The 15,218-nt window shown below is 30.9% G+C and overlaps 2 protein-coding genes across 3 annotated transcripts; one reads left to right on the top strand and one right to left on the bottom strand.

Annotated features, from left to right (window-relative positions):
• The first annotated feature begins 9,431 nt into the window (after positions 1-9,431).
• Positions 9,432-13,396, top strand: LOC106660965. Of its 2 annotated transcripts, none has more exons than XM_014384044.2 (7): positions 9,432-9,652; positions 9,805-10,024; positions 10,089-10,262; positions 10,322-10,565; positions 12,905-12,993; positions 13,074-13,211; positions 13,276-13,396. In XM_014384044.2, exons 2-7 carry the CDS (start codon positions 9,809-9,811, stop codon positions 13,345-13,347), a joined length of 933 nt encoding a protein of 310 aa, XP_014239530.1. In that variant the 5' UTR covers positions 9,432-9,652; positions 9,805-9,808; the 3' UTR covers positions 13,348-13,396. The 2 variants fall into 2 exon arrangements, with proteins under 2 accessions (XP_014239530.1, XP_014239529.1); XM_014384043.2 differs by having other exon boundaries at positions 9,793-10,024.
• A 130-nt stretch (positions 13,397-13,526) lies between these two features.
• LOC106660967 lies at positions 13,527-14,409 on the bottom strand. The gene is made up of 3 exons (XM_014384045.1): positions 14,043-14,409; positions 13,820-13,986; positions 13,527-13,751 (listed from the first exon to the last, which is right to left on the bottom strand). Exons 1-3 carry the CDS (start codon positions 14,113-14,115, stop codon positions 13,569-13,571), a joined length of 423 nt encoding a protein of 140 aa, XP_014239531.1. The 5' UTR covers positions 14,116-14,409; the 3' UTR covers positions 13,527-13,568.
• Positions 14,410-15,218: the final 809 nt, after the last annotated feature.

Below are 15,218 nucleotides of genomic sequence, written 5' to 3'. Positions count from 1 at the left end.
TGTGCCGGGATTCGAACCCAGAGCCGCTAACCTGTTAACGCCTAACGATTCGGTGACCGCGTTCTCTATTAAAAATTGAAAACTATTATTTATATTTTCATCATTACGCCAGATTTTCTGTCAAACCTTGCCCAAATTTACAAATTCTATAATAATTATTTAAATACACATTAATTATCCCTGTCAAAAATTGTTTGCTGTATCCTTATATGGGTTCGTTTACTGATATATACCAAATTGAATACAAATATAGATATTTATTTGTAAATAAATAAAAAAGTGTATATATAAAAAATTAAAAACCATTTATAAATCCTATTTGAAACCTTTTTCAAAATGTCATGTTGACGATCCTAAACGTATGGCGCCATGATGCCTAAAGGAGACCTACATTTCCAACTTATCGTTTCCAATGTTCTATTTAAATTCTGTTCCTTTCATTTTTAGTTTTTAGTTGATTTTTTATGTTAAAAAAATATATTTTATTATAAAAATAAATTGCACTAAGATTTTTATAAATCGGTAGGTTTTATAGGTGTTTCTAAGGAAGTAAGTTGTTCCATCTCTCTTTTCTCTGCAGTGAGGTCGTTTTGCCTGCGATTCTATTGAACTTACATTTCAATAATACTGTATAGACTAAAACCTATAATTATTGTTTTGAAAACCTTTTGGCAAAACAACGTTTTTCAAAAAAATCTTTAACAAAACCTAGTTAGTCGGATCAATTATTTTCTCTATAGCTACTTTATTGTGCGTTTTATTTCAAAATTTGTTCAATAGAAGGCTTAATCAATACGCAAAAGATGAAGTGTGTGTGTGTGTGTGTGTGTGTGTGTGTGTGTGTGTGTGTGTGTGTGTGTGTGTGTGTGTGTGTGATCGTAATTTTTTTTTAATTAGTTACCCAGAAAGCTTACATTTGATAAATAATTCCAGTAATATTCTTCCTAACTACTGTAACTGACTCCTTGAAAATTGAAGTATGGCATCTGTGGTATATATGTAATACCTCGGTGCTATTTCAACCTTATGGTTTATCAACTTTTAAGTCCTTACGGAAAAATTTTTTTTAACTGACTTAAAAAGACGAATTTAGAACCGTTCAATATTACTCTCGTCTAGAAGAAAAATTAAAGTAGCAACTGTTCTTTGTTTTTTTCTTTTAGAAATCTTCTCTTTCTAGTTACACATCTGCGGACTATAACTCTCAAGACACGCCGTTATGGAACACCCTCGCTAGTAAATAAAATCGAACCGGGATGGGAAGCCGTAAATTTTGAGCCACTAGGGAGTAAACTGGACAAACTTACAACAGTTACATCACTAAAAGCTGTACAAATAACATTAAATTTAACGTGATGGTAACAAAGTTTTTTAATTAAATTATAAGGTTAACGAATAAAATTACGTTAAGTGCGTTAATCCGTACAAGCAATAAGGTTTAATTGTGATAAATAACTCCAGAAGCATTTTATCTAACGCTTTGCAATGATTATAATTTCCAATAAAAGATTTCCTCGTAAATTGTCACTTGGAATAGATAACATTGGAATAAGTGTGTAGTCATATGTTGTCGAAATATTTTAAAGGATAAAGAAACGCTTCATACGTTATCATGTCGTGTCCAATAAATGATCAAATTATTAAAGGAATCCATATTTGTTTAGTAGACATAATTGACCTATCAATTATTCCAATTAAATATTCTTTTCGTCTAAGGGTTTTGATTGAAATGAAAAATTAATGGATTCGAACCCAAAAGAAACGAAAAATCGCAAAAAGAGAGAAAATTCGAACGGTTGTAGGTTGAGGTGGGAAGTCGATGTCCGAGTGGTTCGAAGTCACGACAGCTCAAATAGTTAGAGCAGCGGCGTATTGAGCAGAAGGTCGTGAGTTCGAATCCTACTCGTGACACTGACTTTTTAATCTCAATCAAGACCTTACATAAAAAAATTAATTGCAATTATTAAAGGAGTTCTTTCTTTGGCCCAAATTTGTCCAATAATGTTACATAATATCCAATAATAGTTACATTTGTCAATAATTTGTGTTTCTTGTATTGTTAAAATTGAAAATTAATTAAAAGTAATTTCTAGGTATCTCAATAAAAAAAATTTTGTGAATAATTGTTTGTTATCCATATGGTTAAATGCGTTTGTTTATTAAATTTTTTCGTTTAGTAAATTGAATATAAACATAGACAGCTAAGCCATTATTTATTAATATTATAATTTACAATAAAAGGCTTTCCTGTAGCCTAACACTTTGGATAAATAAATGATCAAATTATTAAAGGAATATTTGTTTAGTAGTCATAATTGACCTATCAATTATTCCAATTAAATATTCTTTTCGTCTAAGGGTTTTGGTTGAAATGAAAAATTAATGGATTCGAACCCAAAAGAAACGAAAAATCGCAAAAAGAGGGAAAATTCGAACGGTTGTAGGTTGAGGTGGGAAGTCGATGTCCGAGTGGATCGAAGTCACGACAGCTCAAATGGTTAGAGCAGCGGCGTATTGAGCAGAAGGTCGTGAGTTCGAATCCTACTCGTGACACTGACTTTTTAATCTCAATCAAGACCTTACATAAAAAAATTAATTGCAATTATTAAAGGAGTTCTTTCTTTTGCCCAAATTTGTCCAATAATAATGTTGCATAATGTCCAATAATAGTTACATTTATCAAAAATTTGTGTTTCTTGTATTGTTAAAATTGAAAATTAATTAAAAGTAATTTCTAGGTATCTCAATAAAAATTTTTTGTCAATAATTGTTTATTATCCATATGGTTAAATGCGTTTGTTTGTTAAATTTTTTCGTTTAGTAAATTGAATATAAACATAGACAGCTAAGCCATTATTTTACAAAACTTGCCAATTGTATTAATATTATAATTTACAATAAAAGGCTTTCCCGTAGCCTAACACTTTGGATAACTTATCGTTTCAATATTATAATTTTCAATTTTACATAAAAACTTTGTAAGAAATATTTTAAAGGATACACTTCGGTACTTCTTTTTCTAAATTAATCTTAAATAAAATTGCTACGTATTTCAATTAAAAATGTTTATCAATAATTGTTTGTTATATCGGAATGGTTAAATGAGCTCGTTTATTAAATTTCGTTTAAATTATAAACTTGAATACGTAAATATTTACTGTAGATATTTACTCACAGCACACAGCTAAGCCATTTTTTTAACTTATCGATTGTGTTAATATTTGAAGGTTTAACAAAATAGGTTTAAGGTTGTTTAACAAAGTTTTATTATTATTATTTATTAATAAATAAATTTAAAAATGAATATATACAAAAAATAATAAGCTATTTATGTACATTTGAAATCGTTTTTTAAAGAAAAAAGTTATCATGTTTTCAGGATGTTGTCATGTTGCCGGTCCTTTAATGGAATGGCGCCAGACGCCTAAAGGAGACACCTTAATATTACTTTTCCAACTTATCGTTCCCTATGTTTTTTTTTCTATTTTTTTATACATATTGTGTTTCATTTGTTTTTATTTTTTATTTTTACTTGATTCTTTTTTAAGAATTTGAAATGATAGAGATACAACGTTTCAGTTTATGGCGTGTCCATTAAAGGATCAAATTACTAAAGAAGTTTATTCTCAATTTTAAAGTAAATTTGTCCAATAATAAAACTAAAACAAGTATTTTCATATGTTGTTTCGTGCTGTTAACAATACACTTGATGCTGAATCTTTACAGACATCTCTCACTCATCTCAACTCACGGTGCGAGAAAAATCTTCTATTTTTAAATTACAAAAAATGTTCTAATATCACATTCAGCAAGTCACCCAGCCCTGTTAGTTTCCCTTATGAAATAATAAGAGTTGAAAATGTGCGTGACCTTGGTGTTATATTTGATGGCAAATTAAGTTTTCATGAACACATTATTCAGATCAGAGTTGGGGCCATGAAAATGCTGGGATTTGTGATCAGAAATTCACATTCTTTTTCAAACATACCAGCCCTTGCACATTTATATACGTCCTTAGTTAGACCGCATCTTCAATTTTGTTCCCCAGTATGGTCCCCTTTATATTTAAAATATATTAATATAATTGAAAGTGTTCAACATAGATTTTTAAGATTTATAGCATACAAAAAACCTATGCCTAGTGATGAGATTGACTACGAACACTTAATGTCAGAACTTGCGAGAAGAGTAGAATAATTTCTGATTTAATTATGATACAAGATATTTTACATGGTCATATAGACAGTTCTGAACTGGTAGCTTTTATTTCTTTTATCGTTCCATAAAAAATACCAGATCGTTTAATTTACTTCATGTTAAATAATTATTCAAAAATCGTGAGATTCGGTCTGGTGTGGTGTAGGTTTCAAAAAAACATTTTCTTTATCGTGCCAACGTTTCGATCACAATGGGCCTGGGATTTACAAACATTGTTTAAATTTAACAAATGCATGTAGGATGTGGAAAAAATTGAATTTATACAATGCAAAAAAATATATTTTTTATATTCAATCAAAGTATTTCTACTCACTCAAAGTGTTTGTTTTCTGCGTAAGTGTGTCATTCTTGCAGGTCGTGTTGAGAGTGCCAGTGAGATATTGTTGTATTTGTTAAATTTAAACAATGTTTGTAAATCCCAGGCCCTGAAGATGATCTCAATAAAGATCGAAACGTGTGGTGATTAGTGACCGTTAATCGATAATTATTCAGAAATCGTGAGATGAGGTCTGGTGTGATGTAGGTTTCAGAAAAACATTTTCTTTATCGTGCCGACGTTTCGATCTTTATTGAGATCATCTTCAGGGCCTGGGATTAACAAACATTGTTTACAATTAACAAATACATTTAGGATGTGGAAAAGTGAATTTATACAATGCAAAATATATTTTTTATATTCAATCAAAGTATTTCTACTCACTCAAATTGTTTGTCTTCTGTGTAATTGTGCCATTCTTGCGTGTCGTGTTGAGAGTGCCAGTGAGATTTTGCTCTTTTATGTTTATATACGTTGGCACGGTAAAGAAATGTTTTTCTGAAACCTACATCACACCAGACCGCATCTCACGATTTCTGAATAATTATCGATTAACGGTCTCTAATCACCACGCATTTCATGTTAAATTTTATAAAAGAAATTACACTTATTTTTCATCTATTCCTAGATCTCTAAGATACCTTAATATGTTAGATATTGATATTTTTAGTTTATCTAGATTAGCTTTGAAAAGAAAACCGTTATTAACTATTAATTAAGGTTTTTAGTTGAGATAAAAAAAGTCAGTGACACGAGCGGGATTCGAACCCACGATCTTCGGCTAGATACGCCGCTGCTCTACCACTTGAGCTATCGTGACTTCGATCCTCTCGGACACTAACTTCCCATTTCAAGTTTTTCCCTCCTTCCAATATTCCAATTTTCCCTCCTTTTTGCCATTTTTCAAGCAAAAGAGACGTTAGCTCAAATGGTAGCTTTTGTTATGGAAACATTATGTTCCTAAAAACGAAATATTTCATTTTACCTGTTTTTCTTTCTGAGAAGTATCTTTATATTTTATATTTTGCTTATTTGCTTGTAATTCGTTTTGTACTTTGCACAGTTATGTTGTTTTTCAAAAAGTTTATATATTTTTTATTCTTGGCTTATGTTACATTTTATATTGGTTTATATAAATTGTATGTGAAAGGATTAACGATCCGTAAATAAATAAATAAAAAATAAAATAAATGTTTCCTATACTGTTAAAATTGAAAATTAATTTAATCCTTTATTTTTTCTCTCTACTTTAAGTCAAAATGTGTTATAATTAAAGTAATTATTAACATTAATTATTAATTTGACTATATACATTTTTTAGTATTGTAGGATTGTTATTAACTTATTTATTTAGATTCGATAGTGCTTAGATAGTGATTAGATATATGAGTTTTTGATATATTCACCAATTCCATCCCTGGAATATTTACGATTTTACCTTTAGAATTGTTTTTTAAATGCTGGTCATTTACAACAGTTCTTAGCGTTAATCTTCACGAAATAGACTGGCTATCTTAAAAATTGCAATACAAAATCCCTTTCACGTTAGCTTTGCGTTGCAATAATTTGCAAAGGGTAACCGGCCTACTTTCTTAGAGAGATTACCGGAGTCTTCAAAAATAAAAAAATCACTGTCAAATTGTTAAGGTGAAAGTGTCTATCTTTCAAACGGAGGAAATCTTGCCACTAAAAATGTCAATTGCACTTCGCTTTTACTCTTTGAAATTGTACACTTTCATAAATACCTTTTTATTTAATAAATTGAATTTAGCAGAAAATGTTCACAAGTATTCACCTGTTCTGCAAATTATAGGACCAATTTTGTATATTTTAATACCACTTAGAAATTATATTCACACTACTACAAACTAATTTTTGTCAGTCATTGTATGACGTGAATCGGTGAAAAGTACGCAATATTAATGTTTGTATGGCGAGATAAGTTTTTCGGCTTCAAGGATGCTGATGCGTCAATGAAAACAACCAAGGGCCAACAGGGAGGGAACAGTAAATTTTCAAGTCGTAAAAACGTCAACGCGTATTTCACAAAATGATTAAGCTGGGGAGAAAATTAAAAGCAGTTCTTTTAATATTTATAGAAGTTTTAAAAAAAGGGTTCAGAAATAACTTTTGACTCTGTAATTCATTCAAGAGCAACTTACAAATTAGTCTTCCTGGAAAGATAGCTCGGTAGATTTATCATCGTTAAGAAAAATAATAGTGATAACTAATAATAGTAAGGGCTTAGAAATTAATCAAGTCTACGGAATTGTCATTGTGATTAAACATATTTGTAATTTATCATACGTCTGATAAAAGTGAGCAATGTGGTAAATGACTTTACCGCGTAATAAACTGAAATAAGTGGTTAATTACTGGCTTTGTTCACTGCGATGATGGAAAGTAATTTTCCTCCTTAATAATGTAATTACAAGATAACGGTTCATTAATTTAGGTAATTGAAGTTTTGGAAATAACTTTGTCCTAGTGAACGCTTCAATTTATAAACTGAGTCAACTTTTACTGTTATCTCAAATCTCGCCGTTTTGGTTATATTAAATTATCACATTGTTATGTTATTAATTCCTCTATTCATCATTCTTTAGCCTTTATGATTATTTACAAACGCCTATGTTTCTTCTATACCATATGTTCTTTTCATGTTAATTCTTGTGCTTCTTATTAAAGTTTATCTTAATTTGATATAAAGTTTATGAACATATTTTTTTAATTAGTCTAATTCCAAAGAAGCTGTCTACAATAGTTGGTTTTAACTATGTACAGATTGGATACGGATCATTAAGATTCTTTTGGGAGATTTAAATAAATAGAAATATAGGAGTGATTGACAAAAGATAGAGACAGACAGACAGTTAGAAAAAGTGTGTCTATGTGTGTTTGAAAGAGAGAGGGGTGAAGGGGGAGGGAGTGAGAGAGAGAGAGAGAGAGAGAGAGAGTGAGAGAGAGAGAGAAAGAGAGAGAGTGTGTGTGAGAGAGAGAGAAAAAAAGAGAGAGTGAGAGAAAGAGAGAGAGAAAAGAGTGATTGGGAGATAGTTAAATACAGATACAGATAGAAAAAGATATTTTTTAGAAAGATAGATAGATTAATAGAGTGAGTGCGTGAGAGAATGAGAGAGAGAGAGAGAGAGAGAGAGAGAGAGAGAGAGAGAGAGAGGGAGAGAGAGAGGGAGAACAAATGAGTAGAAAGAAAAGGAATGTGAGATATGATAGGTATAAACAAAGAGATACATAATATATCATGTGTAGTTATATTCTATTCTACCCGTTTAATAGCATATTGAAAAGGTTATGAAGGATCTGAATCTGTGAATTGTTTGCGAAATCTAATTGCTGAGAGTCTAAGAAATTGTCTTTGAACAGATTCTATTGTGAGAATATTTTTGATTGATTTTATGAAAGTTGCATATTCTAGAATATAACTAGTAGCTTATAACTAATGACTTGTAGAACGTGATTTTTGGGGGTTGGACTGGATAAGCCGCGGGCAATTTGAATAATGAATCCTAACGTTTTTAAAGTTTCATTTTTTATGAAAGAGATAGGATAACCGAAGGCAAACTTTTCATCGAACTTAACACCAAGATCTGATACTCTACGAAGAGGGGAAGAATTTAGAGAAGTTGAGTACACCTCGAACTCACTTAAGGCATAAAGTTTTTTGAAGAAGAGAAATATCGTCGAAAAGACTTTATAGAGTGATAAAGTTTCAGGTTATCTGCTAATAAGAGGAACAGAAATTTAGTGAGAGAGAGTTTGATATCATTAATAATTTTTATTTTATTTATTTATATTTTTGTACGGTTAGTTGTCCAAATGAGCACGTGGTCTTTTTAGTTAAAACTCTTATTTTTCATTGCTTCGAGCAGTTTGCTCATCTTCCGAGGACCGGCATGGACATCCCAAAATCCATGGGATGAATAATATTCCACCAAAGTTCCAAAAGATGAGCAACCTCTCAAAACGTCAACACCATAAAAGAATAAGAAAGTTATAATGTCATATGGAAAAACCACAAAAACTATGAACAACGTTAATAAATATATTAAAAAGAAGTGGACCTAATTGAGATTCTTGCGGAACTCTCGAAGTGAACAAAATTTCTCTTAATTTAATTACATTTATTTGATATTTACAACTACAACTATTGGATTAAATAAATATGTTCGTACGTACATATATGCTGAGTTTGTCATTTGTGTCTCTTGGAGAAGTTGCCTCGGAGCAACCTCAAACAGAGTCTCTAACTGTAATAACTGTTCATCCATTTTAGTATTTTACCATGAACACCATAAAATTATGCCAACAAGAGACCATGGTTTACTGAGTTAAAATCCTTGGATGTTTATGTAGACTCAGTCAAGACGTAATGCTAGATTGTTAATATATTGTTGATGGTAGAGCGAACTGTGAGAAAACAATTTTGCTCGGGAATCTGTTAGGGATTCAAATAACTTAAGAAAGAATGATCGTAAAGAAATAGGCCTAGAATTATTTATGTCAGCAGTTATTGAAATTTAAAATGACATCTTGTGTAAATCTGAAAATACTTTAGAGCAAAGGAAAGAGACTACGGTTAACGGGAGAAGTATACAAGTGCAAGAAGAATAAGTTACATTTTTATCAAATTCATCGGAATAAAGTCTGGCAATAAAATTTTAAAATTGCACCTCAATAGGCCTTTATCACGACATTACCACTGCGCAAGGTTTTATAAATAAAATCTAAAGTATATATTTTGTTTTTATTTAGTATATATTATTATATTTGCTATTTATGTATATTCGAAATCTTTTTATGAGAAAGACGTTATCACATTTCTGGAGTTGTCATGGTGCCCACCATTAAAGAATCTGCATGGCGCCTAAAGGAGAAACCTTCTCAATGCTGTTTCCAATTTATCGTTTCCAAGACCCAATATTTCATTTTTATTATTTTTTTTTAGTTTTATTTTATTCGACTTTTTATAGTTTAATGTTTTAATATCAAAATTACGTCCGTTACGAGTTTTTCTTTAAGTCAGAAGGAATAATTATTTATAATTACAACACTTTATTACTGTATTACTATTACAAACAAACAATTATTTGTAAAATGAAGGTAAGTTATTTAATATGTTTTCCATGACATCCTTTTGTAATATTACTTTATTTATACAGTAAAAAGAAAAGAGAATGTTATTCTTAATTTCTTTCGGATAATCTTTTATATGTGTAAAAATTATCAACATAATTTTTTAGTGACAATTTTAGCAAAATGCCAAAAAGGAGACACCAGAACATATCTGCAGTAAGTAGTGATGAAGAAGACAGCAGCGATGAAAGTTATGAGGTCTCAGTGCCATCAACGAGCCACCGAGTTACTCACTCGCAAGTGACCCGAGGCTCTAAAACATCTAAAATCCTTCCTTTTTTATCTCAACCTGCTGACGTATCATCAAAACAAAGAGTTTTGACGCAGCTTGGGTCACAAGTATTTTGTCCGATTCATTTACATCCTAGAGACAGTGCTAAACATTGTTTTTCTATATTTTCAGTTGACAGACTTTGAGAAAGAGATTATCATCGACAAGGTCTTGAAGAGAATTGTATCAAAGTACCTTCTTACCCAGAAGACATTCAGGAAAACAGCCATGTTTTTACCCGAAGATAAAATTAAACCAAAACAGCAGGATTCACTGATACCCATGATCAAAGAAAAGTTGAAAGAGGTTGTGTGGTAAATTCTTTAAAAAAATACAGTTTTAAATTTATCGTTTGAACATTGCAGTATACAAAGCTCGAGCTGGTGACTGATGGTAGTAGATTCATGGTTTCGATACCAAAAGCGCTCCAAACTGAAATTCTGTCTCAAAATCATCCCAGCCAAAGCACAGAACATAAATCATATAACAGCGGAGACGCAGAGAATTCTTTATGCAGCCAACCGGTGCAACCACCAGATGATATTACTCACGTTTTACTCACTATAACTTTGGCTGTCATTTATTTCTACCGGGGAAAGATTTTAGAAGGTGATTTTGCAATCTTATAGCATTAGTTGTTTGTACATTTATTTTTTTAATAGTATGCTTTGCCCCTTGCCTTAAAAATAATCCAAATATAGTTTTCAATATATAAAATAGTTCAATGAAAGACAAAAAAAAATTAAAGAAAATATACAGTAAGTTGTACAGTAAGACCCTTAGATAATTTCAGTTATTGTAAGGATAGGTGATCTGATTTTTTTTTTTTTTTTTTTCAGTGATTTAATTTTTGTTTTGTCGATTCAGTTGTTTTTATATTCTTTCAACTTGTATATTTTATTAAACTACTATATTTCTTTTCCTTAGTTTAGTTTTTATGGCTAATATCGCTGTGTACAGAGTTTAGCCTGTCACTTCTTTCAGCCTACCGGCAATGCCATATTTTGTATTAATAATAAATCACCAGCAGGCCGTGAGAATCACTCACCTCAGGTTTTGGCAGACCTAGGTCAGACCTTGGCCTTACTCTTCAGGGTTGTCAACAGCTAGATCATTTCAGTTCCCAATGCAATCAATTTTTAAATCCAAACCCCTCTCACTCAATCTTCATATTCTTTCTTATTTACACATTCATTCAAATGGAGAACTCCACCGCCCTCTAAAAATATAAATAGTTTAATTGAAGGTCAATGGAGTACCCAACATTCCACCATTGGCCCTCTCCCACTGTACATTCACGCTTATAAATATATTCACTTTCAATGTACATTCCATTTACTATGAACAAAATAACCAACCTATTTCCAACAAAATCAGAACAGGGGACCCAAATACTGCTGTGCTCAAGGACCATTCTCACATTGTGTGGCTTTCCTACGTTCTCTTTATATGGAACCAAGATCTTCAATTAACTGAACCCTATCATGCGACCTTTCTTTACATCCAGGTCAGATGTGGACTTTGGTTCAAAAGTGTCCTTGTGTCAACTTTCCATGGTCTGTTCTTAATCAAGTGAGGATGATGCCAATGCTCTTGATACATTGGCAGTTTCTCTGCCAATCCAGCACGCTGACGTTTCACTTTCTTGTTTTTATTTTATTATGTATGTGAATGTCTGGATGTCGTCAATTTGATGTCTGGAATGTCATTTTAATTTTTAATTGTGTGATTTCTCCGTGTTGTCTGTAGGGTGATGAACCTGTAATTTGTACATTAACAATCATTTTGCTCTATCTAACCTGCTTAGTAGAATACAGAAAGGATAGGTAGGACAAAATTATCAGCAACGACCAAACTTTTGTGTGTACTTTGTTTACGAAGGTCCAGCCAGACAGAAAATGATCTGTCATTGCAGGAATCAATTCTATGGTCATTCTGGGGCTACCATATAGAACGTGATAGACTGCATTCCAGTCTAATCACTGTCTTCTAGAGTGGATGTAGTGTGTTTTCACAACAATATAAAAAAGAAAACAATGTAGTGTGTATGAAATTAATGAGAAGAGTGGCAAATTAAGGTTATACCACCACTAAATTATTTAACTATTTAATTACCTTCTAATTTGTACTTAATTAATGAAATAGTTGTTTGAATACGCATTTTAACTGTGTGCGAACTCATTCTGTCTCAAAGAATGAAAGGCAGTAAGGCAATCATGCAGGCAATCTTTGATTTTGTACCAGATCGCTTATCATCATGACAAAATCAGTCCTATTTGCATCCAGTTTGTCAGGGGTATTGCACATTGCACTAGTACAACTAGATCACCAGACCACCTCTGATATTGCAACAGATCGCTTTTTGACAGGTTCAGTCTTGAGTCCTGGTAGCACCTAACGGCAAAGGTACATGTTAAAAATGCCTAGTCCTAACAGTTGAGTCTTTAGTTTATTGTGTATGTTGTAGCCATTGTTTGCAATATTTTTTTTCTTCTTCCCACTGGTCAGTATTTATTTAAATCTGTACTGGGAACTAAGTACTGCAAAGACAATGCTGAAACACATTTTACATAAATATAAAAAGACGCAACTACATACAAAACAAAGCAGATTAATCATTGAAGTGACATATAATTAAAAAATTTTCTGACAGACTCAAAGCCAGTGAGAATTGTTATGCTAATCTGAAAAGACCAAACTGTAATTTTAATTGTGTTGCACTTCTTTTACACTAAAAAAACCACTTAACAATGTATTTTTCTATTATAATCAATTTAAAATTCATGGGCTCTGCCGGGATTCAAACACAGAACCATGTGTCAAATATGAGTTGGATACCTTAACCACTTTGCCAGAGTGGTCCCGTTTTTGGCACTAATTTATAACTTTGTTGTAATTTAAAATTCAGATATTATATTGTATGTATTTACAAGTTTTATTTTTTTTAGATGAACTTATAGAAAAGAGATTGCCTCAAATTCTACCAATTATTAACTCATTTTTCTTGTCGTCTAAAGATTTAACTAAAACCATGCAGGTGAATTAATAACTGTATTATTCATTAAACTAAAAACCAATTTTATAGTTTTGGTCATTTAATTTTTTTTCCCCCCAAAGGATTTTGAACAAAGAGCGTTCATCGAAAAGAAAATGTCAATAAGTGACCCAGAAAACCCACCAAAGGTTTACGTTTATTGGGGTTTTAGGGCCAAAACTGAAGTCGACAAGAAAATGCTTCTTCCTGTATATTGTCAGGTATTTTTAATTATGTGATTAATTAAAACTTTTGGATTGTACTTGAAATTATTTTATGTTGTAGCTTGCTGATTGCACAACCAATGATTTACCTTTATGGCTGAAGGAAGCGATTGAGAGTGATGTGGATTTTTAACGAAGGATTTTATTTAAAATTTGTAAATTTTATTAAACATTTAATTTTTTACCTTGTTTCTTTAAAAACTGTACATTTTTTTATTCAAAATGAAACATTTTAATAACTCTTGCATTTTTATACACCTGAAATTAAGTTTATAATAAACAATTATAAATTTAATCGTTTTTAAAAATGAGTGTGACACATATTGGGTTTAATGGTTTTACTTGAGTTTGACATTAATCGTGTACTGCTTCTAACGGAGTTTCAGATGTTGTGTAATACATTTGCACTCCGAGGTTGGGGATGACCTGGGCTGCTGCGTATTCTTTCCTATCCCCCGATAAAGTAGAAACAATTGGTGTATCGCATTGCAGAGTATTGTAATGTGTTAATAAATATTTCTTGCCAAATTCGTACAGCTGAAAACATTTTAATTATAAATTAGTTGATTTTTTAGATTTTTTCGTTATTGTAAAAAGTAACTTACATTTGGCGATTCTTTGAGCTGAGAAAGATCCGTTGGTGGAGGCTCGGCGAATAAACCATTTAACTTCTGCTTGTGAGCGCAAACTATGAACACTTTCAAGTAGTTGGTCCTCAACTCGCTTTTTGTGTTTTTGAGGAAATTCAGCCACTGAGAACCTAGAGCCTTTTCTAAAAATAAAAAAATTTAAAGTGGAAAAAATCAACAAAAACACCAATACAAATACCTTTGTATGAGACCAGTTTCATGACTAGCTTCTTCGCAAATTCATACAAAAAATCAAATTCCTTATCTGTCATCTTAGGTAATTTGTTTTGGAATTTTGTTGATCGGTATATATTTAATGTGTACTTTAACAATTTATAAACTAGGGATAACCAAAGTGTGTAAGAGACAGATGTTATGCATCACCAACACATGATCCTAGCTGATGAAAACTAGGAAGTATGTAAGGTTTTTTATCCAATAAATAAATTTTAAAAAAGCACAATTATTTGTGTATGAAAATTTTGCAGGATTTACCAAATTTGAATTGAATTTTGTTTATGTACAAATAATACAAAATTAATATTTAAATAGAAACAAGGTTTTACAATCTTATATTTATTTAGATTTAGATATTTATTTTTTGTTAGACCAAAGGCATGCACCATTAAAACAAGAATATATGTAGATACATACATGGACAAAAATAAAGTACAAAACAAAAAAAAACAAATCAATAACATAGTTATAAACCATTTAAATAAATAATCAGAATAATATAAATAATTCAATATATGAATTTTTTTACGCCTTTGAAGGTGGTTCCAAACAAAATTACATTATTTATTCTAGAAATTAATCTATCTGTAATTAATAATAGAAAATATAACATAAAATTGATCTCTTGAATAAAAAGGCTGAGATAGAAAAATAGAAGAGTTTATAACCAAACGTACGACCAAGTTTTTCAATGCTTGTAAAACCAATAAATACGCCTTAGTGTCAAACATAGGATTATTACTCCAAGACTTTGTCATAAGGGTACGCGGAGCAAAATGTTAATGTTAAGTGATGCAATAAGTCTGTGATATATTTATTTAACTTATTTATTATCTTTATTAATTCATTCTCTTTCTTATAAAAAGAAAATAATATATTTATTAACAATAAATAGTGTACATTTTATATAGCTTTTTACAGAAATAAAACAGTTTCTTGAGAATGGCACAGGATACCGAAATGGAAGATGGCTGTTATTTTGGTTAAAATACAAAGCCCTAAAAAATAAAAATAATTTTCCCATATAGAAAAAGAAAAAAGACCACCAAAGAAAATAATAAAAATAATTAATTTAAGGTAATAAATAAATAAACATTTTTACACATCCTGTATCCTTCGATGATTTTTAGTGCCATCT

The sequence above is a fragment of the Cimex lectularius genome, unplaced genomic scaffold (genome assembly GCF_000648675.2).
Source record: "Cimex lectularius strain Harlan isolate CLEC.00 unplaced genomic scaffold, Clec_2.1 scaffold269, whole genome shotgun sequence".
NCBI classification, from domain to species: domain Eukaryota; kingdom Metazoa; phylum Arthropoda; class Insecta; order Hemiptera; family Cimicidae; genus Cimex; species Cimex lectularius.
The sequence above is the reverse complement of the archived record's forward strand: the minus strand, read 5'-3'. Positions and strand labels throughout refer to the sequence as shown.